Source organism: Hordeum vulgare, chromosome 4H, assembly GCF_904849725.1.
Source record: "Hordeum vulgare subsp. vulgare chromosome 4H, MorexV3_pseudomolecules_assembly, whole genome shotgun sequence".
Taxonomy (NCBI): Eukaryota; Viridiplantae; Streptophyta; class Magnoliopsida; order Poales; family Poaceae; genus Hordeum; species Hordeum vulgare.
The window spans coordinates 567,560,386-567,588,377 of record NC_058521.1 but is presented as its reverse complement, the minus strand read 5'-3'; the positions used below and the strand labels follow the sequence as shown (position 1 = coordinate 567,588,377).

The following is a 27,992-nucleotide window of genomic DNA, read 5'->3' as shown; positions in this document are numbered from 1 at the left end:
GTTTATAAAATCTCAAGATAATATGTCGGTCCAGACTTTCGAAGGTGCTCATAAAGGTAGGATGTGTGTGTATGCGTTCACACGAGTGAGTATATGCGCATGTATGTAAGCGCTTGCGTGTGTACTGTGTTTAAAAAAATAAAAAATATATACGGCGTTGCGCTCCAAACAACGAACGAATGCAGCGAATTTTTTTTGCATGATAATACATGTTTTATTTATGGGAAACTCTTACCTTCCACCGGCGGATCCAAATAAACTGTCCACCGCTTTCTCGTCCGTCGGATCTTACTCCATCTAACCCCGCGTCAAACGATTTCTGAAATTGGGCAGTTGTTTCAGAGAAACTGTCCAGTTCGTGCCTCCGCCCCGACAACCTCGCGTCGCCGGGCTGTTGTGGCTCGCCGCCCCTCCGCCGTCGGCTGCTGCAGCCCCGCCACCCCCTCTGCCGCCGGCCTGCTGCGGCCCCGCCGCCCCCGGTCCCGCATGCCTCGCCGTGGTGCGCCGCCGCTGGCCGATCCCGCCGCCACCGGAGCCAGAGCCCCCAGCCATCGCCGTCGCGTTCCTGCCGCCGGCCGACTCGTGTCGGCCTTGCCTCCCCGCGCTAGACCGGATCCCGACTGGGATAGTGCTTCTGCAACCTGACTTTGTTTGCAAAAATTCCTGAAACTCGACCGTTGTTGCAAAAATTCTTCCGTAAAAATACCTATGTTACAGATAGACGAAGAAAAAAAACTGCAACAAGCAATTTGTTTCTGAAACTCGACCGTTGTTAATTAACGGATCCAAAGTTTATTTCTTGCAACAAAGAAAAAAATTCTGCAACTCGAGCGTCGTTTACGGATAACTATTGATCATGCGACGGGATGCGGGCGCGTTAAATCAAACGGCTGTTAGCTTGGACATCCGACGGCTAGCTAGGTGACGGATTATTTTTAGAAATTATCCGACGGACGTGTAGCGTTCCCCTTTATTTATATTCTAAAAATTAAATTAGAAATCACGTAAAAATCAACAAGCCGCGTCCAAGAATCAATATATAAATAATTCAAACCACTTTTTGTCGAAGGCATCTATATCCACTTCACCACTGTATATGCCCCTTATATGACCGATCAAAAAGTCACACAGCAGAGCTGCGGGGCCACCGTGCCGAGACGTGGGCGCTTGGTGCGCACGAAACGACCTGTAGGCGGCGGCCATCCACCGGAAAAGAAGATCCCAATCCATCAAACCGGACGCGTCAGGCCCACAGAAAAAGCGAAGCGGATAGAGCTGAGCGACCCCCTCCCTAGCAGACTGCAGAGAGCCGAAGGCAGCGAGGAGGGAGAAGCAGCCGCGAGGTTGGTAGACCACGCCGCACGCCAACCCGGACCCCGCCGGCCGCGACCAGCATTTCCCCTCGCCTAGCCGCCGGAGAGTACCTCCAGCCCCTGCTCCGTTGGACCAGGCGCTAGCAGGGCCGGGATGGCGAGCGGGGCCGTCGCGCCGCCCCCGCCGCCGCTGGCCGGCGGGCGGCGCGGCTTCGGTGGCCGGGGAGTCCTCCTCCGCCGGCGCCTCGCCGCCACGCCGATGTGAGCAGTCTTTACTCTGTTCTTATGCTTGCGGTCGGTTCGGTCTCAGGGTCGCAGACTGCTAGACTGCTAGTTTTCCTTGTCCGAGGAATGAGGGACTCCATGTTCTTATCAGTCGCTGATTGCAGCAAAGGAAGGGACATGCCTGCTTGAATTGGGAGGAAGTTGATCAATGCGATTTGGGAACTTCGTTGAACTCTTTTTTTTCGAGAAAACGCAAAGAGCCTTGCGTTTCTTTGTATTGAAAAGAAGGGGGGACTACAGCCTCCTAGGAGGTGGTTACATCATTGTTACAGGGGGTTTAGTGGACATCCCAGGATGGGGGCAAGACTACCCTAAGCCCTTTGTCCCCGGCTCTAGCCCAGCACCTCATCTCATCCTTGATCCTATCCATGAGCTCGTCTTGCGACGGAGTCATATGGTCGAAGACACACGCATTCCTATGCTTACTTCGTTGAACTCTGATTGCCCGTTGCAAGATGTATTGTTCATCAATTTCCATGTCACGAAAGTGTAACCATATAGTTCAATTTAGGATGATCCACGCCCTTATTTGTTGAATTGTTGTGGGCTAGCTTACCAGTTACTGGTTTTGTTCGCCAGCATTTTGCTACAAGTTTGTTCCAAGCAGAGAAGATAAAGATAGTGATATGCTGTTCTGGAAAACACAAATGCTGCCAACCTTGGGGTGTTTTTTCTCGGATGCAGAACTGCACAGTACTTTGAAAACATCTCATTACTTATATCATGTAATTGTCAAACTGAATACTCGCCGTAGCACTAGAACCCAGTTTTACCTAGATTAGGTTTCTGAATCGTGTGGCCTTTTCTTGCTTTATAAGCATATAACTAGCTTAGATATGTAAAAAGTAACACCACGCTTACAGTCTACCCATGTTGTCAATTATTTTCATGCAAAATCAGCTTTTTCTTTCAGGAAAGATGAACCCGTGGTTTCTACAAACGGTGGAGAAGAGGAAATGATTGCCCATAGTGTTAATGTTGCCAGAAAAGCATCCATCCCTGGGGTTTCATCAAGCTTATCCAATAGGACAGCAGTGACGCCAACACCTTTGCATCCAGCAGAACCATCCGATCTCCGTTTCAATCGTCTTCGACCCCCGACTGAGAAAAGTGATTGCAAATACACAAGATATTTTGGTCGTTATGTTGCTCGGGAGGCTATAGTGGATGAGGAATACTGGGTATTATTCTTGTTACTTGCAAAAAATATACATTCACTGATTCTGGGCAATAACTTAAAGTCGTCCATTTCTGATTGACATGGTCGCCACATGTGTTTATGACGAGTTAGTGACAATAATTAATAGGCTACCTGTCTTTTGTTTCTCATGCTAATAAGCTCAGAGCACGAGATTTATAGATACTAACACTTATATTCCAAATAATCTACCTTCACAATTTAGTTGGTGCTGTGAAGTAACGAAATAACATTTACATTACCACTATGCCTTACATCTCTTCTTACCAAGACCTTATAGATTGCCGCATGGTTGAGAGCAGAAGATCACTATGAAGATCAGTCAGGCGATCGGTTAGTACCTAAATTACAGTGTTGGTGTACTTTTTGTTAGTTAGTATCCTTGTAACTAAAATCTATTGTACTGTTGTTTTCTTACTGCAGCTATGTTGAAAGCTTCAAAAGAAAGTTTGCATCACAGGTACGTGTGTAATCAGTTAGTCATATTTTTGTGTTACTAGAGGCAAGTGGGACGGTGATGATATCGGCACGTGCCCATTTTCCACCAGCTGATCATTTAAAAGTTGACACTTGTAGCCGTGTATCATTTTCTTGTAATATGTCAAATGTATCATCGTCAGTCATCTCACTGCAGGAATTTCATGCTTTAAAGAAACGGTGTAGCAGGCAGGTTGGAGAGAAGTATACATGTTTTGTTGCGGTATGAGAGTAAAGCTGTTTGTAACCCATTTATTACTGCATTTTGAGTTAAGCAGTTCATGAAATAGTATGTTATGCTAGTTCTGAAATATTTCTTTGAGGGAAGACACTCAAAAATAGCTACCCAACAACCGCCAAGTTAAAACTTCACTTTTCTGTTGTTAGAGATCTTTTGTAAAAAATATTTAGGTCTACATTGTCAATCACTCTTAAAGTTGCTTTTATTATATTTTCCTTATATTTCACGGTTAATTAACATCTCACCCATGGTAATAATATTGCAGGTAAAGAATGATGACGTTACACGTACTGTGCTGAATAGTGTTGTTGGTACGGTAGATCTGTGTGTCAGGCATCCTCTATATGGGGAGACATATCCCGCGGTATGGACAATAGCACCAATATCTTTGTATTACTCCTGCCTGTGTCTATGGAAGTTACATTTCGAAATTATTCACAGGAGCCTGGAAACATGCCATTTTACTCTAGAATCTATCAGCCAGATCAGCCAAAATTTGGATATTTAACCAACGTTTGTGTTGCTAAGTATGCACGGCGTCAAGGGATTGCCAGCAACATGTTGTTATTGGCCATTGATGCCGCAAGACTCGATGGTAAAGCATTAGGCTTGTCTAGAATTGTAAAACCACAGATAATAGTGGTTCATCTGCTGATACCTTCACCCCTTGTTGTAGGTGCTGAAAGTATTTATATTCATGTACATAAGGATAACTTGCCAGCTCGGAGGCTCTATGATCATATAGGATTCAAGGTATACATATATTTTTTTCAAAAAAAATCTGCATTTTCCATTTGTTTCTAGAGCTCTGAGTTGAATTGCTCTTATGTTGCTTATTTGTAGATGGTTGACATGGATGGCGCTCGCCAGTCATCAGATCTGTGCTTACTCTCCTTCAGTTCCAATCACTAGGCTAGTTAACAGGGGACTTGTTCAAATATCCTTTGTGCAGGTGAACGTATGCCATCAGTCCTCTTGATTTAGAAAAAGCAGGACGGTGTCGGTGAATACATTTTACTATCTTGCACATGATAAAAACTTGTAAAGTTCAAAATACTTGGGACCGGTGACTGGAATGTTGTTGATGTGTGTGGGGGCTTTTCATCTGAATGCTTCAATATTTTTTGTTACTGTACACTTTGTGAAGCAACCCCATCTGATGGTTCTGGGTTCATTCTTGTGAGCCTTCAAGGAAATATGTAACGACCATGCTTGCAAACATCTGTAATAAGAGCTGTGATTAAGTTTTCCCTCGGAAAAAAAACTGTTTAAGTTCCTTCGGGCATAGTTGGGCTGGGTTTTTTGGCTTTTTAGTCTACAATTATATGTTCTTCTAGGGCATTCTAACAAGGGTTATATTCATGGATCATTCGTGCTGTATGCATATACACATGTAAACTGGAAAAAGTACAGATTGGAGTTATATTCTCTCTGGACCGTCCTTATGCAACTACTCGATGTTATCATAAGTTCATTTCTGAAACCTAGAGTTACACTTGAAGTCCATTTCTTTGTTTATGTTGACGTATCAATATGGCTTTGAACCAAATTGCGCTAGTCGGTGAGAGCAACTAGTTAGCGAGCACTCCTTCGGGAGCCTCCCAGCGATCACTCTTGCTCGTTCTTAGCCGCCGTCACATGTCGCGCTCTGAACGTTTCTTCTGTATTTTGCTTTTTTTATTTTTTCGCACGTGTTTTTGGTTTTTTAGAGTGGTTTTTTTGGGGTTTTTTTATGTTTCGGTTTTTCACCGGTCTTTCATAACGGAAAAAACGCATTTTTTGTTTTATTTACGGAAAAAATATGTTTTCTGATTATTATTTTTTGCGAGAGGCACGGTTTTGCCTTCGTGACTCTCGGAAAGAGGAAATAAACGCGTTTCTTTTGTTTTTTGTGAGAGGCACGGTTTTGCATTCGCGAGAGGCACGCCCGTGCCTCTCGAAAAGGAAAAAAAACGTGTTTTCTGTTTTTTTTTTGCGAGAGACACGGTTTTGCTTCACGAGAGTGTGCCTCTTCAGAAAAAAAAACGCGTTTTCTGGTTTTTTTCCGAGAAGCATGGTTTTGCTTCCGCGAAAGGCACGGTTTTGCCTTTGCGAGAGGCACGTCCGTGCCTCTCCCGAAAAGGTGTTTTCTTTTTTTTCCCGCGAGATGCACGGTTTTGCTTCCGCGAGAGGCATGGTTTTGCCTTCGCGAGAAAAAACGTGTTTTCTGGGTTTTTTTTCTATCGCGTGAGGCACGGTTTTTCTTCCGGGTTTTTTCATAAAAAAAGTTCGTCAAAACCTATCAACGTGAGATCTAGTTTTGAAGATCTCCACGCGAGAAAGCCATCGATGAAAACGGTTTGAGATTTGGACACACGGTTTAGGAGATAAAACATTTTGAAAATACGGATCTACGAAAAAAGGAAAAACTCCTAGGTTGCGCCACTTGTCGCAACATGTGGAGGTGAGAGTAATCGTTGAAAGATATACTCGCTAACTAGTGATTTCGCTCATCGGTTTGTGCATCCGGAACAAAGTTCAGACTAGATTCTGTCGTGGTGAAAGTAAGCCCACAAACTAGGGGGAGCTGCCGTGCTGAAAGTAAGCCCACAAACTAGGGGGCTTTGTGGATGTTTGGGCTGCAGCCACGTACAAGTTCGACGCTCTGGTCACACCCAAAACCTTTTCATGTGAAGCAGTTGTCGTGCATTCATGCCAGCTAGCGTTGCTCGAGAGCTGACATGGCTCCACGGTAATTATACCGGTCAGAAGGACGCGACCAGACAAGTAGGCAGTGTCGCTTCAATGTCGATACCGTTACCAAGAAGCCTACTTCAACCAATGTGCCACATTGAAGCAAGGAGATGGTGGTCAGGGAGGCGGTGAGGCGGGAATGATGCCGCACGGTGTTCATGAGGTCCGACAAGGCGCCGACCATGGTTCGTGCAGACCACGACCTTGAGGAGACCTGGGCCCATGATCGGTCGCTGATTGCGGAGATGTCCGTGCGGCGACTAAGTCGCCTCGACAGGGAGCTTGTCAAGGTCGGTGAGGAGTGGTCGCTCAGCAAGGCCGCCACTGAGAGGGACAAGGGTAAGACTCCCTGACCAGGGTCTGTGTTGACCTTGGTAGTCATCTGCATGGCACACGAGGAAACTTAGTGGCTCTTCCACAAGCGTCGGGAAGCCAGGTAGGGCGGCCGCGCCCTTCTACCGCTGGAAGGACCACTCCGACAACAAAAACGGATGTGACACAGGCCAGCCCGACTGCGCTTACGAGGTCACCGTCCGTTACAAGCTAGTTTAGATTTTATTTGTTGAACGCACAAAATATCATCCAATTTATGTAAAATATATCGAATTTATATCCGTTTGAATGAATTACATCTGAATTTATTTGTATTGCGGGTCGACATTTACGGTGAGAGTTGGATGACGGGCTCCAACCTTAAATACTTAATTTTCTAGCAATTACACTGCTCCGATCCGAAATAAAAAAGAACCGTCAAATTATTTTTAGAAATTAAAGTAAGGACCGCACACAAATACTATGCCCGTTTTGGAGACAGTATCAACCTGCTCCACACATTAGCGACGGCCATTCCAGTCATTATATTTTCGCCTATGTTTTTTCACATGTGGTTGTGTTTGTGTATATAACACAAACGTTGATTTGAGTAAAGAAAAAATTAACTAAACAGTACCCGCCCTACCCTTTCTTTGCTATGGAGAGCATAAAAATATGATATAGCCATCTAAAAATGTTATTTTAAAACTTAAAAAATAATCCAGAAAAAGTTTAGATGTGTTCATAGGCACATGCAAATTTTTAGAGGAACACTTAAGCGTTTTGACCAATGCCAAAAGAATCGAACGCTAAATGCTTTCTTAGCAAAAAGGATTTAGATCTATTATAATGTTCACTGAAAATACAAAGCACCTTAAACATAACAGAAACTACATCCAGATTTTAAGACAACCAAACGACCACGACCATTGCCACAACAAACCACCGACATGCCAATGTCGCCGTTCCTTTACCGGCATGTCGCCGTTCCTTTACCGGAGCCGGCTTGATCATGTCAATAACAACCGAAAAGCCTTTATATGTGTGCCCCTAAGGACAAGTGTCCTTGAGCCATAGTCGTCATCGTCGAACCCTCGAATATATAAAAGCATCTAGCACCAAATCTTGTCACACAGTGAGAAATCATGACCTCACTGCCTAAACGAGACGCAGGGAATCTACACTGGGGCCTCGTCGACTATGTCCAGATGGACAAATTCAAAGAGGATGGGAGCATGAAATACAAACTTGAAGACAAACTCAAAGAGGATTGTAGCATGAAATACAAACTTGAAGACAAAGCGCAGTCATCCACCTCGAGCGTTGCACCTGCTAGGATTAAAAATCCTAACCTAAACTACCTCGAGCGTTGCACCTGCTAGGATTAAAAATCCTAACCTAAACTACTAACCGGAGCGGAATCTATTCGGCAGATCCATCCATCGTCCGTGGTTACGGGTAAAATTTACAAGCGGTTGAACCGCACCTCACAACGGACTGCCCTATAATAAGAAGTAATGTATAATGACTATTGCGAGGTCGCTTGGTGTTCATCTCGATTCATTTTATACGGAACACACAATGGATTGTCAACGTACAACTGATGTATAACAAGCATTGAAGCATAAGCATCAACCTCAGTTTTGAGTTTTGAGATGCAGCAAGTCCTTTCCCCCAATGATGAAGTAACACAAAAATAGATATCGTTGTGCATGTAAAAATATTATTGCGAGCTCTCACATGAAGAAATGCCCCCAAACTTTATATGCATCATTGCTTGCTTGCGCTAACGGGGCAGGTCGAACAGCTCAGGCAGATGCGCGTTTGTGAGCTTGGTCCTCTTAGTGATCTCTTTCTGCTTCTTCTTGGCCTTCGGCTTTGGTCGCTGGCCATGGATCTGTGCCGCTGCACGCCGCTTGGTCGTGTCGGTTGCTGGCTTGTGGCCGTTCTTCAGGAGCTCCTTCTCGATGTCAATCATGTCTCGTGGCAGCTCTATCTCCCGGTACAGCTGCTTCAAGTCGGCATCGAGCTTGATCTTCGATTTGGGATCATTTGGGTACACAATGTCTTCCTGGGAGTCCATGCTTGATAGCCACCAGACGTCACCTGAGGCTTTGAGAGCCTGTAAGCAGAAAAGAAATTTCAGCTGTATACATCAGATATCTGGGCTGAATTCCTAGTTCGCTTACACATTTGCAATAAAGAGCAAAAGCTACAAGTACACAAAGTAACACCAATAGTTAACACTGATCAGTAAGCGATCTGCCTAGTTCCAATATACTTGGAACTAGCTTGTCCTGTTTTGCTGTTCTATTTGTCTGCAGAAAAGAACCACCTCTAGGAACCAAGTAATTTCACTGATTCATTATGGCTGTGTTCCATCAGACACCAGGAAACACTGTTTCCAATCAAGCAAATTGCCGGTCATGGGACACATCAACTTCATATATACCTCACTGGTTCAGGCTAACCAAATATAAAAAAATGTGCTTAGTAAAAGGGCTGTGCTCTTGTGTACAGTGCATCAACTTCGATTATTTACTAGCAGTCAAGTAATCAACAGTTGAAATATTTCAAAAACCACTACAAGCGCACACAAAGGCAACAACTAACATTAAAATTTAACCTCCATAGAATGGAAGCTTAGATAACTGTACTTCTAAATATACATAAACAAAAGCAAGGCTCGCTAAAAGATCCCAACATTAAAATCTCGAACCTCTGTACATAAGACTACTTGGTTTCTGAACACAGATACAGTTATTTCCACCATCAAATTTGATACACAGCATGGAAAATAATGTAGCACCTACCAGATTTCTCAAAATCTTAAACCAATATGAATTTAGTCACCTGTAGATCATCCAATACAGTTGGATATGAATCCTTGACCTCCACAACAGGAAGACCCTCGGGAAATCTTCTGATCAAATGAAGCAATTGATCTTTCCCCTTCAAATCATGCTTGGACTGTATAATTTCAAATGCCAGGTCAATATGCAACCTAATATGAGATGAAAGACAGAAGTCTTCCGCGAAGGAAAAAACAGGTACTTCATATATCAATGTGTAATAAAATAATCCTCGATGCAATTACCTTGTAAGAGAAACGCTTCCCATCAAATTGTACTTTGGGATTGTTCGTCAGGCTATCAAAGACTGCCTTGTTACTATTAATCGCAACATATGTTGCTTCATTTATTTGCTCTGCTGTATAAGCAAGTCTTGTCTGCAGGTTCACAAGAAAAGAGGAGTATTATTTTACATGGAACACATTATAACATATATTTCAGGACAAAAACTGTAAGAGAACACTCTTTTTGTTACCGTACTACGAAGTCTGTCATTAATATAATAAGCTGAAAGAAACACGAATTAAACATGTGAAATAAGGTGCAGAACCATTTATTCAGGCTTGAATAAATATCTCTATTTTTGCGTTAGGACCACCGGTATCTGATAATTGAGAGTGCAATTATATACTATTTGTCACTAAAAGCAACAGTAATATTATATGACATCACTGCTCTGGTCATTTACTATTACCCAGAGAAAATTAGCACTGTGAAGTTTTCTCTAACCCAAAGACAACATAAGCAATAGCGGAACTTATCCAACAAATCACTTATTGTCCTATAAGGCTCAGTTAACAACTTGTTTTGCATGATAAATAATACTTGCAATTTTGCAAGGCCAAACAGAGAACAGAGAAACCTATCACTACGGGACAGAATAACTGAATATGAGGACCATCAAGTTGAGCTTTCCGCAAATTACCTTGTAAAGCAGTTCAATAACTAATTTGATCTGTGCTCCGACAGGAGACTTCCTCACTGAATTGATGTGTTGAAGCCTTTCTGTATCATTTGAGAATTTAATGGCCTGTATCTGTTTTGCTGGAGCTGACGGAGCATTTGCTGGTCTAGACCTTGGAGCATTGTGGGATTTTGTGGTTGAAGCTTGGGTTGCAGCAATGCTGGATAGAGTTGTCTGGCATCTCTCCTGCTGTTGTTTAAATTTGCTGAGGCGTTCATTAAGAGCCATCTGGACCAAAGATTGGCAATACTTGGTTAATGATATGGCACCCAACAACATACACAATTAGATGGAAAAGGAACCCAAGTATCTGTTTGATCTGAGCAAAACCAACATAACAAGAAATGCACAAATTAAACTTGCCACATTGGTTTCAACTTCAATATTTTTCTCATAAACAATGATCATAAAATTAGGAATAGTAAGTTTAAGGAGATCCTAACTACACAATACCCTGTCATTGCTACGTGTATGCACAATCAGGTAGATATAACAAAGCATATCATATGTTCCTTTTCTGCATCATTTTGCACTTCACTGTGTCCTTATGAATTGACATTAGCATTGCAACAAGCTTTCCTCTGCAACTCATGAGTTAAGCCTGTTGCTCTGTATTCTCCTTTGTTGATCCAGCTTAAGTGTTGAACCCTCTTAAAACTTGGATTTTGTTGCGTAATGGATTATTTTCTTGTCCGACTCTAGTGGGGAACGGTTTAAATCCCATGTCGCTGTGGTTGAGGTAGTGATACTAAAACAGAGGAATTATGTTCAGGTCACATGTGTTCTGGCGTGATGCACCCTCTATCTAACATATCTAAGTATTAGAGTTCTACTCAAGCAATCCACTAAGATCAGTCTCTGATGTTAGATTAAATGAGAATGCACATCATTCACCATATACTCAGCATCAAATTCTGCTGCGAAATATCCACAAAACACATAAGTGGTAGCTAATTACTGAATGGGTCCGTACAGCATCAACCCAAAACCAACATCACAATTCGGGGCATTTCGCCAAAAAAAAAAAACGCAGCTAAGAAAGGGGGGCGATCACTCGTTCCAATACGATTCGATCCCTATACGATCCTACTAAATCCCGTCCAAGATCCCCCGATCCCGATCGCGATTCAGCCTACGAGACCAAATCTCAACCCGGGGAAAGCAATCAAGTCGGGTCAAATCAAGCAACGGACAACTGATGGACGCGGGGAGGTCCGGAGAGTGGGGAGCCCGTACTGGATCCGCGGCGGCAGGGCCGATCCGGCGAGCTCGGCGCGCCCTTCGGCGATATGCCGGCGACGGAGCGGCGGAGGGGCCCGGCGGCGATGCGCTGGGGGGGCTAGGGTCGAGGGAGGGAGGGAGACGGACGCTGCTGCCTCGCCTAATTTCTCTCTTGTGCTAGCGCTGCGCCGCCTGGTACATCACCGCATATGAGGACGGGAAATGGTGGGAGTGGTGGGCTGACATGGGCCTGAATGGGCTAAAGTGGGGGATGTTTCTGGGGAGCCCGGCGGACTGGCTCCTTCTCGGTACCTCCATTATGTGAGCAAATCTTCTTTTTTTCTTGCATTTCAGCTGAGCAAAAGCGTGGTGGGTGAGAGATATGGCCGATGGCGACGGCGCACTGGCTCCTTCGCGATACCTCCTTTCGACAAAACGACGTATGTGCTCTTGAGTCTAATGTTTATTTTTCAGTGAGAAATCTTTTGTTTTTGATATAGCTCACCATGCACACGTCCAATGGTCATTTTTGGGTCATGAGCAGTAGCAGATCTAGCCCAATGGGTCAGGGTGGGCCAAGAGTAGAATTGTTCATTTAAATTATGTTTTCATAATATTTTGAATATTTTTTCCTATGATATAAAGCCACTGGAAAAATCCAAAAGTGGGTCGTGGCCCACCCTGTTCACCCTATACCTCCGCCACTGGTCATAAGGCATACCCAGGCGCCCCTGATTCAATGACAAAGCATGCCTAGCTAGATTATGAGACTTGTAAGTTAAACTTAATCACATGAAATAGGAGTACTCTTCCATGTTATAATTTTCTTAGCCACTCAACCGTGTCTAGGCCTAACCGTGTCAGCCCATTGAACCATAATCACACATCATGAAATACTATTAGCACACTGGTGGTACTCTATGATTCAACGACGATTCACGACCATAATCATATGAAATAGAGGTACTCTTCCATGTTATAATTTTCTTGGCCACTCAACCATATCAATTAACTGGAGATTCTTGGGAGGGTGATTTGCATATTAGATTTTGGACATGTTCTTTTTTGTTTGTGTGTGTGTGTGGGGGGGGGGGGGGGGGGGGGGTAAAGACAAGTTTTATTGATCGAAAATTACATAATGTGGGGTACATTTTGGTCATGGGTTGGTCAAACCGCACGTGACGTCCCTGTCCTGGGGTAAACAAAAACTTGACTAGACTATATTCTTCATAATTCACAACACAACCTTCAAAAGTAAAAGTACACTTAAAAGTAATTGAACGAGAGTTGATCTCACTAATAGTGGTGCCATAACATCCTTGGTTGCCCTTGGCGATGTCTCCCACCACTTGTTTTAGTATCAAAAGCAATGATGAATTGTTGTAGGTGAAGATCCTCTGCAACTGCTAACGCCTTCCGACAGGCGGTGGCCTCAACTTGCCACATCAAACAAGTCATTTATCACAACAGCCGAACTACCTAGATAGTTGACGCTGCAATCACGGCATACTATAGGTGTTGAACCTCCCGTTGACTCTCTGACGCTCGCGTTGACATGAAATTTGGCATAGCCCAATGGTGATACCTTTGGTCGGCGAGGTTTTTGGACGGGTCCATACCGTGACATGCTTGTTGGGTTGGGACACAATGCCGTCAAGAAGGCTCTAAGTATTTGAACTATTATTTTATGGACGCTATTTAACACGCAAGTCAACAAACGTCGACCAAACACACACCCATATGTGACGTTGCACATAACTATTGGATTTGTCCAACTAAGACTTCTAGATGTTCCTTAGAGTGGGTTTCTTTTCACTTTTCTGTTTTTCTTTTACGTTTCTTTTCCTTTGATTTTATTTCCTTTTTCTTCTTTTTATACTTCACGTACATTTTTTAAATTTAGGATCTTTTTAAAAATACATCAACTTGTTTTGATCCATGATTTTTTTGATAGTGTGAGCAATTTTAGAAATTTCTAGGAAAATTTAATGGAAAATATTCTTGATTCGCTAATTATTTCTGAAATTTAGTATTTTTTAAGTTTATAAACATTTTTTGCAATCTGGCAACATTTTTTATGCGGAAAATCTTTGAAATTCATGGTCATTTTCAGAATTCACAGTCGTCTTTTGGAATATGATTGATTTAATTATTTTTCAATTCTTTAACATTTTTTGAATTTCTTGGATATTTTTTAATCCTTGATTTTTTAAATCCAAAACATTTTTTGAAATTTCTTAAGATATTTGAAAGTTCATGAACTTTTCTAAATTCAAATTATTCTTTGAATTCATGAGTATTTTTGAATTCATGAAGATCTTTTGAAAGTCGAAATAGTTTTTGAATCCCAAGCATTTTTTGAATTTATGAAGATTTATTAAAATTGTGTGAACGGTTTTGGAAGTTAAGAAGGCACAAACAGGAAAACAACGCTCGCGCCCTCACACTAGATCGGCCCATGTGCGTCGGGGGTACGCGTTTGCTAGCCTACCGTCACCCTATGTGGGGACTAGGAGGTCTCCTCTATAGCAAAAATATCATGATTTTGGACCAGCTAGGCAAGCAAACATGCAATTACGTCAAAAAGGCAAAGGAAAAAAAGATCGAGAGAAGTGAGAAACGCCATTTCTACACAGCAAAAAGACATTTGTGTCAAAAAGGTAACAAAAAAGATAAATAAAAGTGAGAAAAGATCATTCATATACAACAAAAATGCACTTGTGTCAATGGTAATGAAACATGATACCCCATATATCGAAAAGACACTTATATCAAAGGGTATGTAGCTACCACCATGCATAGAAAATTGCAAAATAATTTGCTACCCATGGTGGTAGCTACACATGGTCCCAATTTTTATCTCTAATTAATTTGATAAATTATTTTTAAATATGAAAACAACTCTATAGCGAAAATATCATGGGTTTGGACCAGCCACGCAAGCAAACATGCAATTATGCCAAAAAGGCAAGGAAAAACGGAGAGAAGTGAGAAACGCCCTTTCTACATAGAAAAAGACATTTGTGTCAAAAAGGTAACAAACAAGACAAATAAAAGTGAGAAAAGGTCATTCATATACAATAAAAATGTACTTGTGCCAATGCCATTAAAACCCAACACCTCACGTATCAAAAAATGCACTTATACCAAGGGTGTGTAGCTACCACCATGCATAGGAAATTGCCTCTGATTTTCTCAAAGAAAAATTTATTTCAGTTGACAATGGTGGTGCTAGTTCTAATCATAGTCAAGTGATGTCGTAATGTCGTTGATTGTTTTCTTCTAGTTATGGTTTAGCTTTCTGTCGCCATAGCACGATGTTCAGTCCCTTCTCCACTTGTCTCCAACCGTCGTCCATGTTGTTCTTCATTGAAACTAATCCATGAGCAGGCTTGCCTTGATGCTCGACCTTGGTGGAACCACATGGGGTCATCAAGCCTTTCTATTGTCTTTTACCTCACACACTAGGGCTATATCGATGTAGATGGTGTCTTCTTGGGCGTCATAAGGAGCAGACCATGGAGGTTGCCTTGTTGGAATTTTCGTGGGGTGGGCAACCTCGTGACAATTCGAGAGCTTCGTGAATTAATGAAGCAATTTTGACATGGCAGTGTTGTGCATATTGGAGAAGCAGCTTGAGAAAACTCGTGTGAGAAGTTTGGCAACGCTATTAGGATTTAATAAGAAAAGTTTTGTTGTTAGTAGTCCAAGATGAAGTGGTGGAATTGGTTTATTTTGGAATAGATAAATAGTGTTAGTTGTTTACGGTTATTCATGGCACTGTATTGATGCTCATGTGAATGATCAAGGTATAGAACCACAAAGACTCACATGTGTTTAAGGTGAAGTGCTCAGGTACAAGAATGATAGAAGACTTGGGATACGCCATGGAATTGGAGAAATGAACAATCTCCATTGGTTGTCAATACGTAATCATTATGGCCTTTAATTAAACTCGATTTAACTCGGAGCTTAAGAGAAGGTCAAGATGATCCTTCAACACCAAATGTGCACTGATATCATGAAATGCAATGCTTCTACTTATACATCCTAAATGTAAAAAATGTGGGTTGTGAATCATTGCATTAAGAAGAAGCGGCAAAAAAGCATAATACAACTCCTTTCGGTCATTACAATGGCAATCTCTAGGACTAGCAGCCACAACCATCACGCACACCCATCATGCATACTACGATAAATGTCACACCTAGTCCGGCCTCATGCCAACGAAAATGAGGTAAGCCATAGAGCACCAACCCGCGTCACAACCAATGTAGGAGGCCACTACAACAAGACCAAGACTCAAGGACAACACAGACTTACGTATCACCATCCATGGACAAAGGGAACTACATACGGGGTTGACAGAATCCTTGACATCGTGATTCGACCGATAAAGATCTTCGTGGAATATGTAGGAACCAATATGGGCATCCAGGTCCCGCTATTGGTTATTGAGCGGAGAGGTGTCTTGGTCATGTCTACATGATTCTCGAACCCGTAGGGTCCGCACACTTAACGTTTGATGATGATATATATAGGGGGTATGTATGCTGGTGATTGAATGTTGTTCGGAGTCCCGGATGAGATCCCCGACGTGATGAGGAGCTCTGGAATGGTCGGGAGGTAAATATTTCTGTATGGGAAGCTAGTATTCGGGTTTCGTAATAGTTTCGTGTTTTACCATTTTTGTCGAGAGTGCCGGAAGGGGTTCCAAGGGTCTACGAGGGACGTCCAACTGCCACGGAGGGCCTAAGTGGCTGATAAAGGGGGCACACCGGCCCTTGATGGGCTCGACACTGCCCCTCCTAAGGTCCCATGTGCCTAGGGTTGGTGGGAGGAAACCGTAGGGTGGTAGGAAACCCTAGGAGGTGCTGAGGGCCGGTTGTTAGAGCATATATCTCCATATGTGGTTTTGGTAATTGATGACAACTCCTATGGACTAATGGTTGCCTTAAGTTATATTTATAGGATTTGTCCATAGGCACTTCTTGAAGTCCATCTGTTGGGTTCAAGGAGTTTATATGATGACCAAGATGTTATTCAAAGTATTATCCAAAGAATGGTCATAGAAACACTAGGTTGATCAAGATCTCAGACAAAGAGTAAATCAAGATGATCAACACACAAAGCGTACAAGATGTACCGAGAGGGATCAAGTGATCCCATGGTATGGTAAGCATTGTCCATTACATGTTTGTGTACTAACCCATGGTCTTTGTGAGACTCCTATGTGGGGGTTAGGTGTGCTTCTATTGGGCTTGCGTCAAAAGGAAGATCTCATACAACCCATGAAGGATGACACCAAGTGGTGATCGTCATCAAGATTGTGGTGTGCAAGTTCAAGCGGATCAGCACGAATATATCATTGAAACTATTGTCAATGATCATGTGCTGACAAGGACAACCTCATGTGCGAACAAGGACAAGATCAAGATAAGCATTCCTGAGCACTACATGCTTGATTCTTGTGGATGTTCACATGGTGGACAGGACAAGATCAAGATAAGCATCCTTGAGAACTTCATGCTTGATTCTTGTGGATGTTCACATGGTGGACAAATGAAGATGAATACATAAGCTAGGCTTTCCGCATTGTGTATGGGAAAGCTACTTGAAGACTTCATCATGTCTTGCTTTCAACTCGAGCCAAGAAGGAACAACAACATCAAGCTCAGGTGAAAGGGCTAACTCAAAGGTATCAGTTCCTTTGACGTTAGTTGTGCGGAGTGATGATCAGCGAATAAAAGTATACACTCAAGTATGGATCAACAGTACTCTTTTATGATTCTTGAGTCCTTAGGGATCCCGCACTATTAAGAGGGGATCACAGGTTTTGCGACGAACTTGCTCAAACTACATCATCACTTTCTGTTCAAACCACATCTCCACTGCTCTGCTTGTTGGAATTATGCCCTAGATGCAATAATAAATATAGTTATTATTATAATTCTTGTATCAAGATAATCGTTTATTATCCATGCTATAATTGTATTGAATGAAGACTCATTTACATGTGTGGATACATAGACAAAACACCGTCCCTAGCAAGCCTCTAGTTGGCTAGCCAGTTGATCAAAGATAGTCAGTGTCTTCTGATTATGAACAAAGTGTTGTTGCTTGATAACTGGATCACGTCATTAGGAGAATCACGTGATGGACTAGACCCAAACTAATAGACGTAGCATGTTGATCGTGTCATTTTGTTGCTACTGTTTTCTGCGTGTCAAGTATTTATTCCTATGACCATGAGATCATATAACTCACTGACACCGGAGGAATGCTTTGTGTGTATCAAACATTGCAACGTAACTGGGTGACTATAAAGATGCTCTACAGGTATCTCCGAAGGTGTTAGTTGAGTTAGTATGGATCAAGACTAGGATTTGTCACTCTGTGTGACGGAGAGGTATCTCGGGGCCCACTCGGTAATACAACATCACACACAAGCCTTGCAAGCAATGTAACTTAGTGTAAGTTGCGGGATCTTGTATTACGGAACGAGTAAAGAGACTTGCCGGTAAACGAGATTGAAATAGGTATACGGATACTGACGATCGAATCTCGGGCAAGTAACATACCAAAGGACAAAGGGAATGACATACGGGATTATATGAATCCTTGGCACTGAGGTTCAAACGATAAGATATTCGTAGAATATGTAGGATCCAATATGGGCATCCAGGTCCCGCTATTGGATATTGACCGAGGAGTCTCTCGGGTCATGTCTACATAGTTCTCGAACCCGCAGGGTCTGCACACTTAAGGTTCGACGTTGTTTTATGCGTATTTGAGTTATATGGTTGGTTACCGAATGTTGTTCGGAGTCCCGGATGAGATCACGAATGTCACGAGGGTTTCCGGAATGGTCCGGAAATGAAGATTGATATATAGGATGACCTCATTTGATTACCGGAAGGTTTTCGGAGTTACCGGGAATGTACCGGGAATGACGAATGGGTTCCGGGAGTTCACCGGGGGGGGCAACCCACCCTGGGGAAGCCCATAGGCCTTGAGGGTGGCACACCAGCCCTTAGTGGGCTGGTGGGACAGCCCAAGAGGGCCCTATGCGCCTAGAGAAGAAAATCAAGGAGAAAAAAAAAGAGGAGGTGGGAAGGGAAGGAAGGACTCCCTCCCACCAAACCAAGTCCAACTCGGTTTGGGGGGGGAACCTTCCCCCTTGGACTCGGCCGACCACCTTGGGGCTCCTTGAGCCCCAAGGCAAGGTCCCCTCCCTCCCACCTATATATACGGAGGTTTTAGGGCTGATTTGAGACGACTTTTCCACGGCAGCCCGACCACATACCTCCACGGTTTTTCCTCTAGATCGCGTTTCTGCGGAGCTCGGGCGGAGCCCTGCTGAGACAAGGTCATCACCAACCTCCGGAGCGCCGTCACGCTGCCGGAGAACTCTTCTACCTCTCCGTCTCTCTTGCTGGATCAAGAAGGCCGAGATCATCGTCGAGCTGTACGTGTGCTGAACGCGGAGGTGCCGTCCGTTCGGTACTAGATCGTGGGACTGATCGCGGGATTGTTCGCGAGGCAGATCGAGGGACGTGAGGACGTTCCACTACATCAACCGCTTCACTAACGCTTCTGCTGTACGGTCTACAAGGGTACGTAGATCACTCATCCCCTCTCGTAGATGGACATCACCATGATAGGTCTTCGTGCGCGTAGGAAATTTTTTGTTTCCCATGCGACGTTCCCCAACACTGCTGTTATCTGAAAACAGAACCAGTGCCTTGGACATCCGGCCTCCTCCGGACGTCCGAGGGCCGAACGACCGACAGCTTCGGAAATCCGGAATCCTATACCAAAGAAATCAGAGCCATATAACTCGGACTTCCGGCCTCCTCCGGACGTCCGAGGCCGGATAGCCGACCAAGTCCCGGAAATCCGGAAGCCTGCACCAGTAGAAGTTGAGTTCTATATCTCGCAAATCCGGCTCCCTCCGGACGACCGAGCGCCGGACGTCCGATACCTGTCGGAAATCCGGAACCTACCACCACTAGAAGTTGAGCTGTATAACACGGACTTCCGGGCCACTCCGGACGTCCGTATGCTAATGAATTCAAATATGTTCAGGCACATCTACAGGCCTCGGACGACCGACCCCTGTCGGACGTCCGGCCGCTGATGAATTCAGAAGAGTTCCAGTCATGCCTAAAAGTCTCGGACGTCCGACCCCGGTCGGACGTCCGGCCCCTCACGGAAGCCCGGACTTCCGACAACTGTCGGACGTCCGGACCCTGTGTGACTTAAAATGTCCCCAACGGCTCTTTTTCTCTCCACACTATAAATACCCCCCTCCCACTTCGTGAGAGGGTTACCCAACACAGCCTTATCCTCATAAGAACACATTTCCACCTCACACACATTTGCTCACTCCAAATCTTAGATCCCAAGAGCATTTGTGAGCCCCTTTGAGAGTTGTTCCAATCAAAAGATAGATCTTCTCCCTCTCCTTCTCTCAACCCAAGCTATTTGTGATTTGAGCAAGTTTTGAGCATTCCTCATTGAAAAGGATTGAGATGGACCTAGAGGGGGGGTGAATAGGTACAAATCCAAATTTTAACAATTACTTAGCAATTTTAGGCTAGAGTGCGGAATATAAGTGTAAGCCTAATAATTGCTATGACAAAGAGTAAGCTATTAGGAGTGAAGCAAGGCAAGTGGTAAACAATAAGCAAATACAAGTATGTAATAAGGATTAACACAAGTAGAGAGTTAGGGTTAGGAATAACCGAAACTCCGAGAGAGACAAGGATGTATCCCGATGTTCACTTCCTTGGAGGGAAGCTACGTCACCGTTAGAGGGGCGGATGTTACCACGAAGGCACACCAAAGCCACGAAGGCTCACCCTATTCTCCCTTTGAGATAACTCCACGAAGGCGTTTCTCAACCACTAGTGGTAAGCCTTGAGGTGGCTTCCAAACCTTCACAAACTTTTTGGGGGATATCACAATGGTTTGATTCCTCTCCGAAGACTCCTACCGCCTAAGAGTCTCCAACCTCCAAGAGTAACAAGATCACGGGGATTGCTCAAAACTTGCTCAAATCACAAATCACTTTGGTGGGAAGGAGGAGAGGGAGACGATCTATCTTTTGATTGGAACAACACTCAAAAGGACTCACAAATGCTCTTGGGATCTAGGATTTGGTGTAGACAAGAGTGAATGAGAGGAAAGGTGTTCTTGGATGTGTCTTAGCTGTGTTGAACACCCTTTCACGAGGTGGGAGAAGAGTATTTATAGTGTGGAGTGAAATCCAGTCGTTGGAGGTGCAATAAGTCACACAGGGTCCGGACGTCCGACACTTGTCGGAAGTCCGGTCGTCCGTGAGGGGCCGGACGTCCGACAGGGGTCGGACGTCCGAGACCTGTAGGCATGCCTAGAACTCTTCTGAATTCATCAGCGGTCGGACGTCCGACAGGAGTCGGTCGTCCGAGGCCTGTAGATATGCCTCAACGTATTTGAATTCATCAGCATACGGACGTCCGGAGTGGCCCGGAAGTCCGTGTTATACAGCACAATTTCTACTGGTGGTGGCTTCCGGATTTCCGATGGGTGTCGGACATCCGGCGCTCGGACGTCCGGAGTGTTGGAAATATGCCCTAGAGGCAATAATAAATTAGTTATTATTATATTTCTTTGTTCATGATAATCATTTATTATCCATGCTATAATTGTATTGATTGGAAACACAGTGCATGTGTGGATACATAGACAAAACACTGTCGCTAGTAAGCCTCTAGTTGACTAGCTCGTTGATCAAAGATGGTCAAGGTTTCCTGACCATAGGCAAGTGTTGTCACTTGATAACGGGATCACATCATTAGGAGAATCATGTGATGGACTAGACCCAAACTAATAGACGTAGCATGTTGATCGTGTCATTTTGTTGCTACTGTTTTCTGCGTGTCAAGTATTTATTCCTATGACCATGAGATCATATAACTCACTGACACCGGAGGAATGCTTTGTGTGTATCAAACGTCGCAACATAACTGGGTGACTATAAAGATGCTCTACAGGTATCTTCGAAGGTGTTAGTTGAGTTAGTATGGATCGAGACTGGGATTTGTCACTCCGTGTGACGGAGAGGTATCTCGGGGCCCACTCGGTAATACAACATCACACACAAGCCTTGCAAGCAATGTGACTTAGTGTAAGTTGCGGGATCTTGTATTATGGAACGAGTAAAGAGACTTGCCGGTAAACGAGATTGAAATAGGTATGCGGATACCGACGATCGAATCTCGGGCAAGTAACATACCGAAGGACAAAGGGAATGACATACGGGATTATATGAATCCTTGGCACTAAGGTTCAAACGATAAGATCTTCGTAGAATATGTAGGATCCAATATGGGCATCCAGGTCCCGCTATTGGATATTGACCGAGGAGTCTCTCGGGTCATGTCTACATAGTTCTCGAACCCGCATGGTCTGCACACTTAAGGTTCGACGTTGTTTTATGCGTATTTGAGTTATATGGTTGGTTACCGAATGTTGTTCAGAGTCCCGGATGAGATCACGGACGTCACGAGGGTTTCCAGAATGGTCCAGAAACGAAGATTGATATATAGGATGGCCTCATTTGATTACCGGAAGCTTTTCGGAGTTACCGGGAATGTACTGGGAATGACGAATGGGTTCCGGGAGTTCACCGGGGGGGGCAACCCACCTCGGGGAAGCCCATAGGCCTTGGGGGTGGCGCACCAGCCCTTAGTGGGCTGGTGGGACAGCCCAAGAAGGCCCTATGCGCCATAGGAAGAAAATCAAAGAGAAAAAAAGGAGGAGGTGGGAAAGGGAAGAAGGACTCCACCTTCCAAACCAAGTTGGATTCGGTTTGGAAGGGGAGACCTTCCCCCCTTTGGCTCGGCCGACCCCCTTGGGGCTCCTTGAGCCCCAAGGCAAGGCCCCCCTCTCGCACCTATATATAGGGAGGTTTTAGGGCTGATTTGAGACGACTTTTCCACGGCATCCCGACCACATACCTCCACGGTTTTTCCTCTAGATCGCGTTTCTGCGGAGCTCGGGCGGAGCCCTGCTGAGACAAGATCATCACCAACCTCCGGAGCGCCGTCACGCTTCCGGAGAACTCTTCTACCTCTCCGTCTCTCTTGCTGGATCAAGAAGGCCGAGATCATCGTCGAGCTATACGTGTGCTGAACGCGGAGGTGCCGTCCGTTCGGCACTAGATCGTGGGACTGATCGCGGGATGGTTCGCGGGGCGGATCAAGGGACGTGAGGATGTTCCACTACATCAACCGCGTTCACTAACGCTTCTGCTGTACGGTCTACAAGGGTACGTAGATCACACATCCCCTCTCGTAGATGGACATCACCATGATAGGTCTTCGTGCGCGTAGGAAATTTTTTGTTTCCCATGCGACGTTCCCCAACACGAAGGGAGCCGGATTTCCGAGATATAGTGCACACAAACTACTGGTGTTGCCCTCCAGATTTATGGAGCTTGGCCGGACGACCGGCCCTCGGATGTCCGGAGGGAGCCGGATTTCCGAGATATAAGCCTAACAAACTACTGGTGTCTGGCTGCGGATTTCCGAAGCCAGCCGGACGTCCGGCCCTCGGACGTCCGGAGGGAGCCGGATGTCCGAGGAGATTTGACATATGTTGAATTTTAGAGAGTGGACAGTATGTGGTGTTTGATATGGTTGTAGAGATGTGGTATGAGCAAGTTTATCGCAAAGCCTGTGATCCCCTCTTAATAGTGCGGGATCCCTATACTCAATATTAGTAAACTCAAAAGACTATTCTACAGCATCTCTTCTTAATCCCGAGTCTTCTCGAAATATAACTCACCAATCTTTTCAGGCAACCTTTGGCACATAAATCTTAATCTACTAAAGTACTTGCCGTCCTGAGATACACTCAACAAATAGGATTAGTTTCCTATGTATGTGTTGTCATTAACACCAAAAGACAATTAGGGGCATAGCATGCACTTTCAATCTCCCCCTTTTTGGTAGTTGATGACAACATATACATAGGTCTCAAAAATATTAACCATACATTATAGTCTAGGAGATATTTAGTACGGAGCTCCCCCTTAGGATATGCATGATAAAGAAATCGAAGCTCCAAATGGATCGACATGGAAGAATAATAGATCATCATAGAAATAAAGGAGCAAGACATAATAGTCTATGATGATATCATAACAAATCACGACCATTCATAAGTAGCCATACATGAGTTTTATCCATTACATCAAATCTCCAAAGACTAAAAATGACGAGAATAAAATTTTTAACTACGATACATTACTCCCCCTTTGGCACCAAGTACCAAAAAGGGAGCCATCAATAACACCAACCATACTCAGAGCTCATCACCATCATCATCAGCATCATCAGCCAAACCACTGCCCCCAGCCTCGTCAAAGAACTCAGACCACTCAGGACCAGAAGGGAAGCCAAAGTCAATGGAAGGAACAGCAGGAGGGGCCTCATCATCACTCACAGTAAGATCGCCCGAGGCTCTCAGACGAGCCTTGAGGGCATTCTGAGAGGAAACTAAGCGGGAAACCACATCATGGGTTTGACCACACTGAAAGGAGACAACCTTCATCAAAGCAGAGTGAGCTTTCCCAAGGAATTTGGCAATGCGACCGAGAGGAGCGGAGCTAGATGAAGGGGTGGCGGCCCGTGCAGCAGTGCGGCGAGTGGTAGTAGAGGAAGAAGGGGCGTGCTTGGGAGCAAAATCATTTGCCATGTGAGCGGGAATGGACCACTTGCGATGGATGTGAGTGGTAGCCACAGAGAAATCAACAACGTGGTTAATAAGTGCCTGGATGAAAGGAGCATGAGGAAAGGCTCGCTTGTACTGAAAGCTAGCAAGCCAAATCTCATGCCATAGGAAATGGGGCACATTGATTTTGGTCTTGCGGTTCTCGAACAAGTGGTACATGATGTCGATACAATAGCCACTGCAAGAACCCTTATCACCCATCTTGGGATAGATGGTACGGATGACACACTGAAAGGTAATGAAGTAAGGTGAGCGCCAGATGGATACCTGGTTAAGGTCCTTCTGGTGCTCATCCTCATCAAGCTCACGTAGTGGTTTGAGGAGCTGTCCACACACATCAATAGTCTTAGGCGCATGGTTAGGATCATCCTTATGTATTTTATAACCGGAATGGGGAAAACCCAGAGCGGCAACAAAAGTAGCATAAGTGGCTTTGAAACGAACGTCAGAGGTCATCCAGGTGACAGTGTTGTCGGAGCCAAAGTGACATGTGGCATAGAATTGGTGGATGGCAGCAGCATTATAGTCGCAATGAAAAGCAAACGGGGCGGCAAGCCCCGAAGACTCAATAAGCTCAATGGCACCCGGATATTTCGCCGGGTGCTTGCGAATATGCTCAATATCAATGTAAAGATGATTAGATAAGCCCTTAGGAACTATGACGATGGAAAAGATGTCCGCCTGGACGTTTGTGCGAAAGCGTGAATCCGTAGAATCACTGCCGACCTCGTATTGATTTACGTCGCGGCGGAAAGTAAGATAGGAAGCTGCCCCAAGTGTGGTAAAGTTTGTGATATTACGACCTAACGTGGCAGGAGGCTCTAAGGAGATGCGGCGAGCTTCACCTTCAGGCTGGGCAGGAGGCGGTTGTGGCATGTAGGACGCCCTGTGAGACATGAGCTTGGACCTTCGAGCGACGGGTTGAGGAAGTTCCTCGGCGGGAAGCTCCTCCTCGAAGTCGGGGTCAACATCATCAGACGGCGAGGGAGACAGAGACCGTCGGGGCGGAGAACGCCGGGCAGCCCGTTTGAAGGGACGGTGTGGCTCATCCGATTCCGACCCCGTGTTCATAGGGATGCGAGAGGATGAGCCGGCCACGATCTTCCGAGCGGTGTGCTTGGTCTTGCCCATGGAGCCCTGAGATGGATCCCGTGAAGAGTACGGACAGAGGAGTAGGAGATCCGCGGAGGAGATCGGTTCGATCTCGTGGGTGGCGGCGCTGGGGAGGTGCTCCTCGAGCAGCTCCCAGGGCTGGCGGCGGCGGCTGGGGAAAATGGGGCACTGGGGATTAGGGCAAAAGGCCCAGCCCCGCGCCCAGCTTTATATAGGGGCCCCGAGGCGTCGGACGTCCGAGAGGCGTCAGACGTCTGGCGGTCGGACGTCCGAGGGGTGTCGGACGTCCGGAGGATGTTCTGGCGCCGGACGTCCGAGATGAGCCGGACGTCCGAGAGATAGAGGAGGGGAGTGTTTTGATGATGATGACTTGCATGGTATATATATAAGACAAACTATGAGCACTGTTTTCCTAGAAGCATTACATGCATGAAATGATCTGTGCATACGTTGTAAGCTTAAAAACACATAGAATTACTATGCACTCCCCCTAAATATATGCGCACATCAAGACACAACCATAATGTGAGTGTATGTATGTGTGAAAGATTTCAAGATATATTGTCAAGCTCCAAGATACCAAGTTCACGCCTAAGTTGACAGAACCTAGCTACACTAAGTGGATTGGTGAAAATGTCGGCTAACTGCATGTCGGTACCCACATGGGTAATATCAATGTCACCCTTTTGCACATGGTCTCTCAAGAAATGATACCTAATATCAATATGTTTTGTGAGAGGGTGATCAATGGGGTTTACGGAGATCTTTATGGCACTTCCATTATCACAGAGAAGAGGAACGTGTCGATACATGATACCATAATCCTTCAGTGTTTGCCTCATCCATAGCAATTGAGTAGCACAGCTTGCGGCTGCAATATATTCGGCCTCGGCCGTGGAGAGAGAAACACAGTTCTGCTTCTTCGAGGACCAACTTACCAATGAGCGTCCAAGAAACTGACATGCACCGGAAGTGGATTTCCGTCCCACTTTATCACCGGCCCAATACGCATCAGAATACCCAATAAGATCAAACTTTGCATCCTTAGGGTACCATAAGCCTAACTTTGGGGTGTGAACAAGGTATCTAAGAATGTGCTTAACCGCCGTGTGATGGCTTTCCATAGGGGAAGCTTGAAATCTAGCACATATTCCTACACTTAACATGATGTCCGGTCTAGATGCGCAAAGGTAAAGCAGCGAACCAATCATGGAGCGATACGTAGATGGGTCAAAAGGAATACCGTTTGAGTCTTCATTTAGAACTACATCGGTGGCCATGGGTGTCTTCATTGGTTTACCATTTGTCATATCAAATTTCTCAAGAATGTCCTTGAGATACTTTGTTTGAGATAAGAAAATCCCTTCTTGAAATTGTTGTATTTGAAAACCAAGAAAGAACTTCAAGTCCGTGTTGAGTGACATCTCAAAGGTCTTGGTCATGGAGGCCGCAAACTTCTTGCACAAATGGATGTTAGGAGAACCAAAAATGATGTCATCTACATAGATTTGGCATAAGATCAAATCACCATTTTCCCTCTTAGTAAAAAGAGTGGGATCGATCACCCCCACCACAAAGCCATCATCGAGTAGGAACTTCTTAAGATGATCGTACCAAGCACGGGGTGCTTGTTTAAGACCATAAAGTGCCTTGTGAAGTTTATATACATGGTCTTTGTGATGAGGGTCAACAAACCCAGGTGGTTGTGATACATATACTTCTTCTTGTAGAGGACCGTTAAGAAAAGCACTTTTCACATCCATTTGATGCAAGGTAAAACCATTGAAAGAAGCATAGGCCAATAAAATGCGAATGGACTCAAGACGAGCAACAGGGGCGAAAGTTTCACCAAAGTCCAAACCTTCAACTTGGGAGTACTCCTGTGCTACTAACCTTGCCTTGTTGCGTAGAACAGTCTCGTTCTCATCTCCCTTGTTCTTGAAAATCCATTTAGTTCCAATAACATTATGTTCCTCCGTTGGTCGTTCTACCAATGACCATACTTCATTGCGTGTGAAACTGTTTAGCTCTTCTTGCATAGCAAGTAGCCAGTCATTGTCACATAGTGCATCTTGAACCCTGTGTGGCACGGTACTAGAAACAAACGAAAAGTGAGCACAAAAGTTTGTTAATTGTTTGCGAGTCACTCTACCTTCCGATACGCCTGTGAGGATTTGATCAATATCAACACGACCGGCCACACGTGGCATGATGGAGGTCAAGGTTCCACGAGGTTCAACTTCGTTTCCATCATCAATGTCCTCAACATATGGATCATTTATGTGCGGAGGAAGATATTCCTCTTCGCGTTGCACCTGTTGAGGTTCATCATCAAGCATACCCATACTTTGGTCTACCTCTTGAAGATCAACTTGTTCTTGAGTGTCATCTCCCACTTGATCCTCAAAAACTGGCATGATGGGTGTGCTAATATCTTGTGGGGGTACGGGTAGTGAACTGTCTTGAAGATGCAAGATGTTCTCATCATCTTCATCATCATCAT

At 44.7% G+C, this 27,992-nt stretch overlaps 2 protein-coding genes across 2 annotated transcripts; one reads left to right on the top strand and one right to left on the bottom strand.

Moving 5' to 3' along the window:
• The first annotated feature begins 1,241 nt into the window (after positions 1-1,241).
• Positions 1,242-4,649, top strand: LOC123449596. Its single transcript, XM_045126872.1, has 9 exons — positions 1,242-1,574; positions 2,512-2,779; positions 3,077-3,129; positions 3,220-3,256; positions 3,431-3,496; positions 3,780-3,878; positions 3,956-4,109; positions 4,191-4,267; positions 4,358-4,649. Exons 1-9 carry the CDS (start codon positions 1,468-1,470, stop codon positions 4,424-4,426), a joined length of 930 nt encoding a protein of 309 aa, XP_044982807.1. The 5' UTR covers positions 1,242-1,467; the 3' UTR covers positions 4,427-4,649.
• A 3,453-nt stretch (positions 4,650-8,102) lies between these two features.
• Positions 8,103-11,780, bottom strand: LOC123449595. The gene is made up of 5 exons (XM_045126871.1): positions 11,612-11,780; positions 10,337-10,603; positions 9,657-9,788; positions 9,413-9,529; positions 8,103-8,681 (listed from the first exon to the last, which is right to left on the bottom strand). Exons 2-5 carry the CDS (start codon positions 10,601-10,603, stop codon positions 8,346-8,348), a joined length of 852 nt encoding a protein of 283 aa, XP_044982806.1. The 5' UTR covers positions 11,612-11,780; the 3' UTR covers positions 8,103-8,345.
• Positions 11,781-27,992: the final 16,212 nt, after the last annotated feature.

Excerpts from the sequence above, each read along its gene's own strand:
- LOC123449596 (XM_045126872.1), top strand. The coding sequence starts at position 1,468 with ATGGCGAGCGGGGCCGTCGCGCCGCCCCCGCCGCCGCTGGCCGGCGGG. Across the intron at positions 3,497-3,779 it reads AGTATACATGTTTTGTTGCG|GTAAAGAATGATGACGTTAC; the intron begins GTATGAGAGTAA and ends ATAATATTGCAG. Across the intron at positions 4,110-4,190 it reads TGATGCCGCAAGACTCGATG|GTGCTGAAAGTATTTATATT; the intron begins GTAAAGCATTAG and ends CCCTTGTTGTAG.
- LOC123449595 (XM_045126871.1), bottom strand. The coding sequence starts at position 10,603 with ATGGCTCTTAATGAACGCCTCAGCAAATTTAAACAACAGCAGGAGAGA. Across the intron at positions 9,789-10,336 it reads TTATTGAACTGCTTTACAAG|ACAAGACTTGCTTATACAGC; the intron begins GTAATTTGCGGA and ends GTGAACCTGCAG. Across the intron at positions 8,682-9,412 it reads CTGTATTGGATGATCTACAG|GCTCTCAAAGCCTCAGGTGA; the intron begins GTGACTAAATTC and ends TTCTGCTTACAG.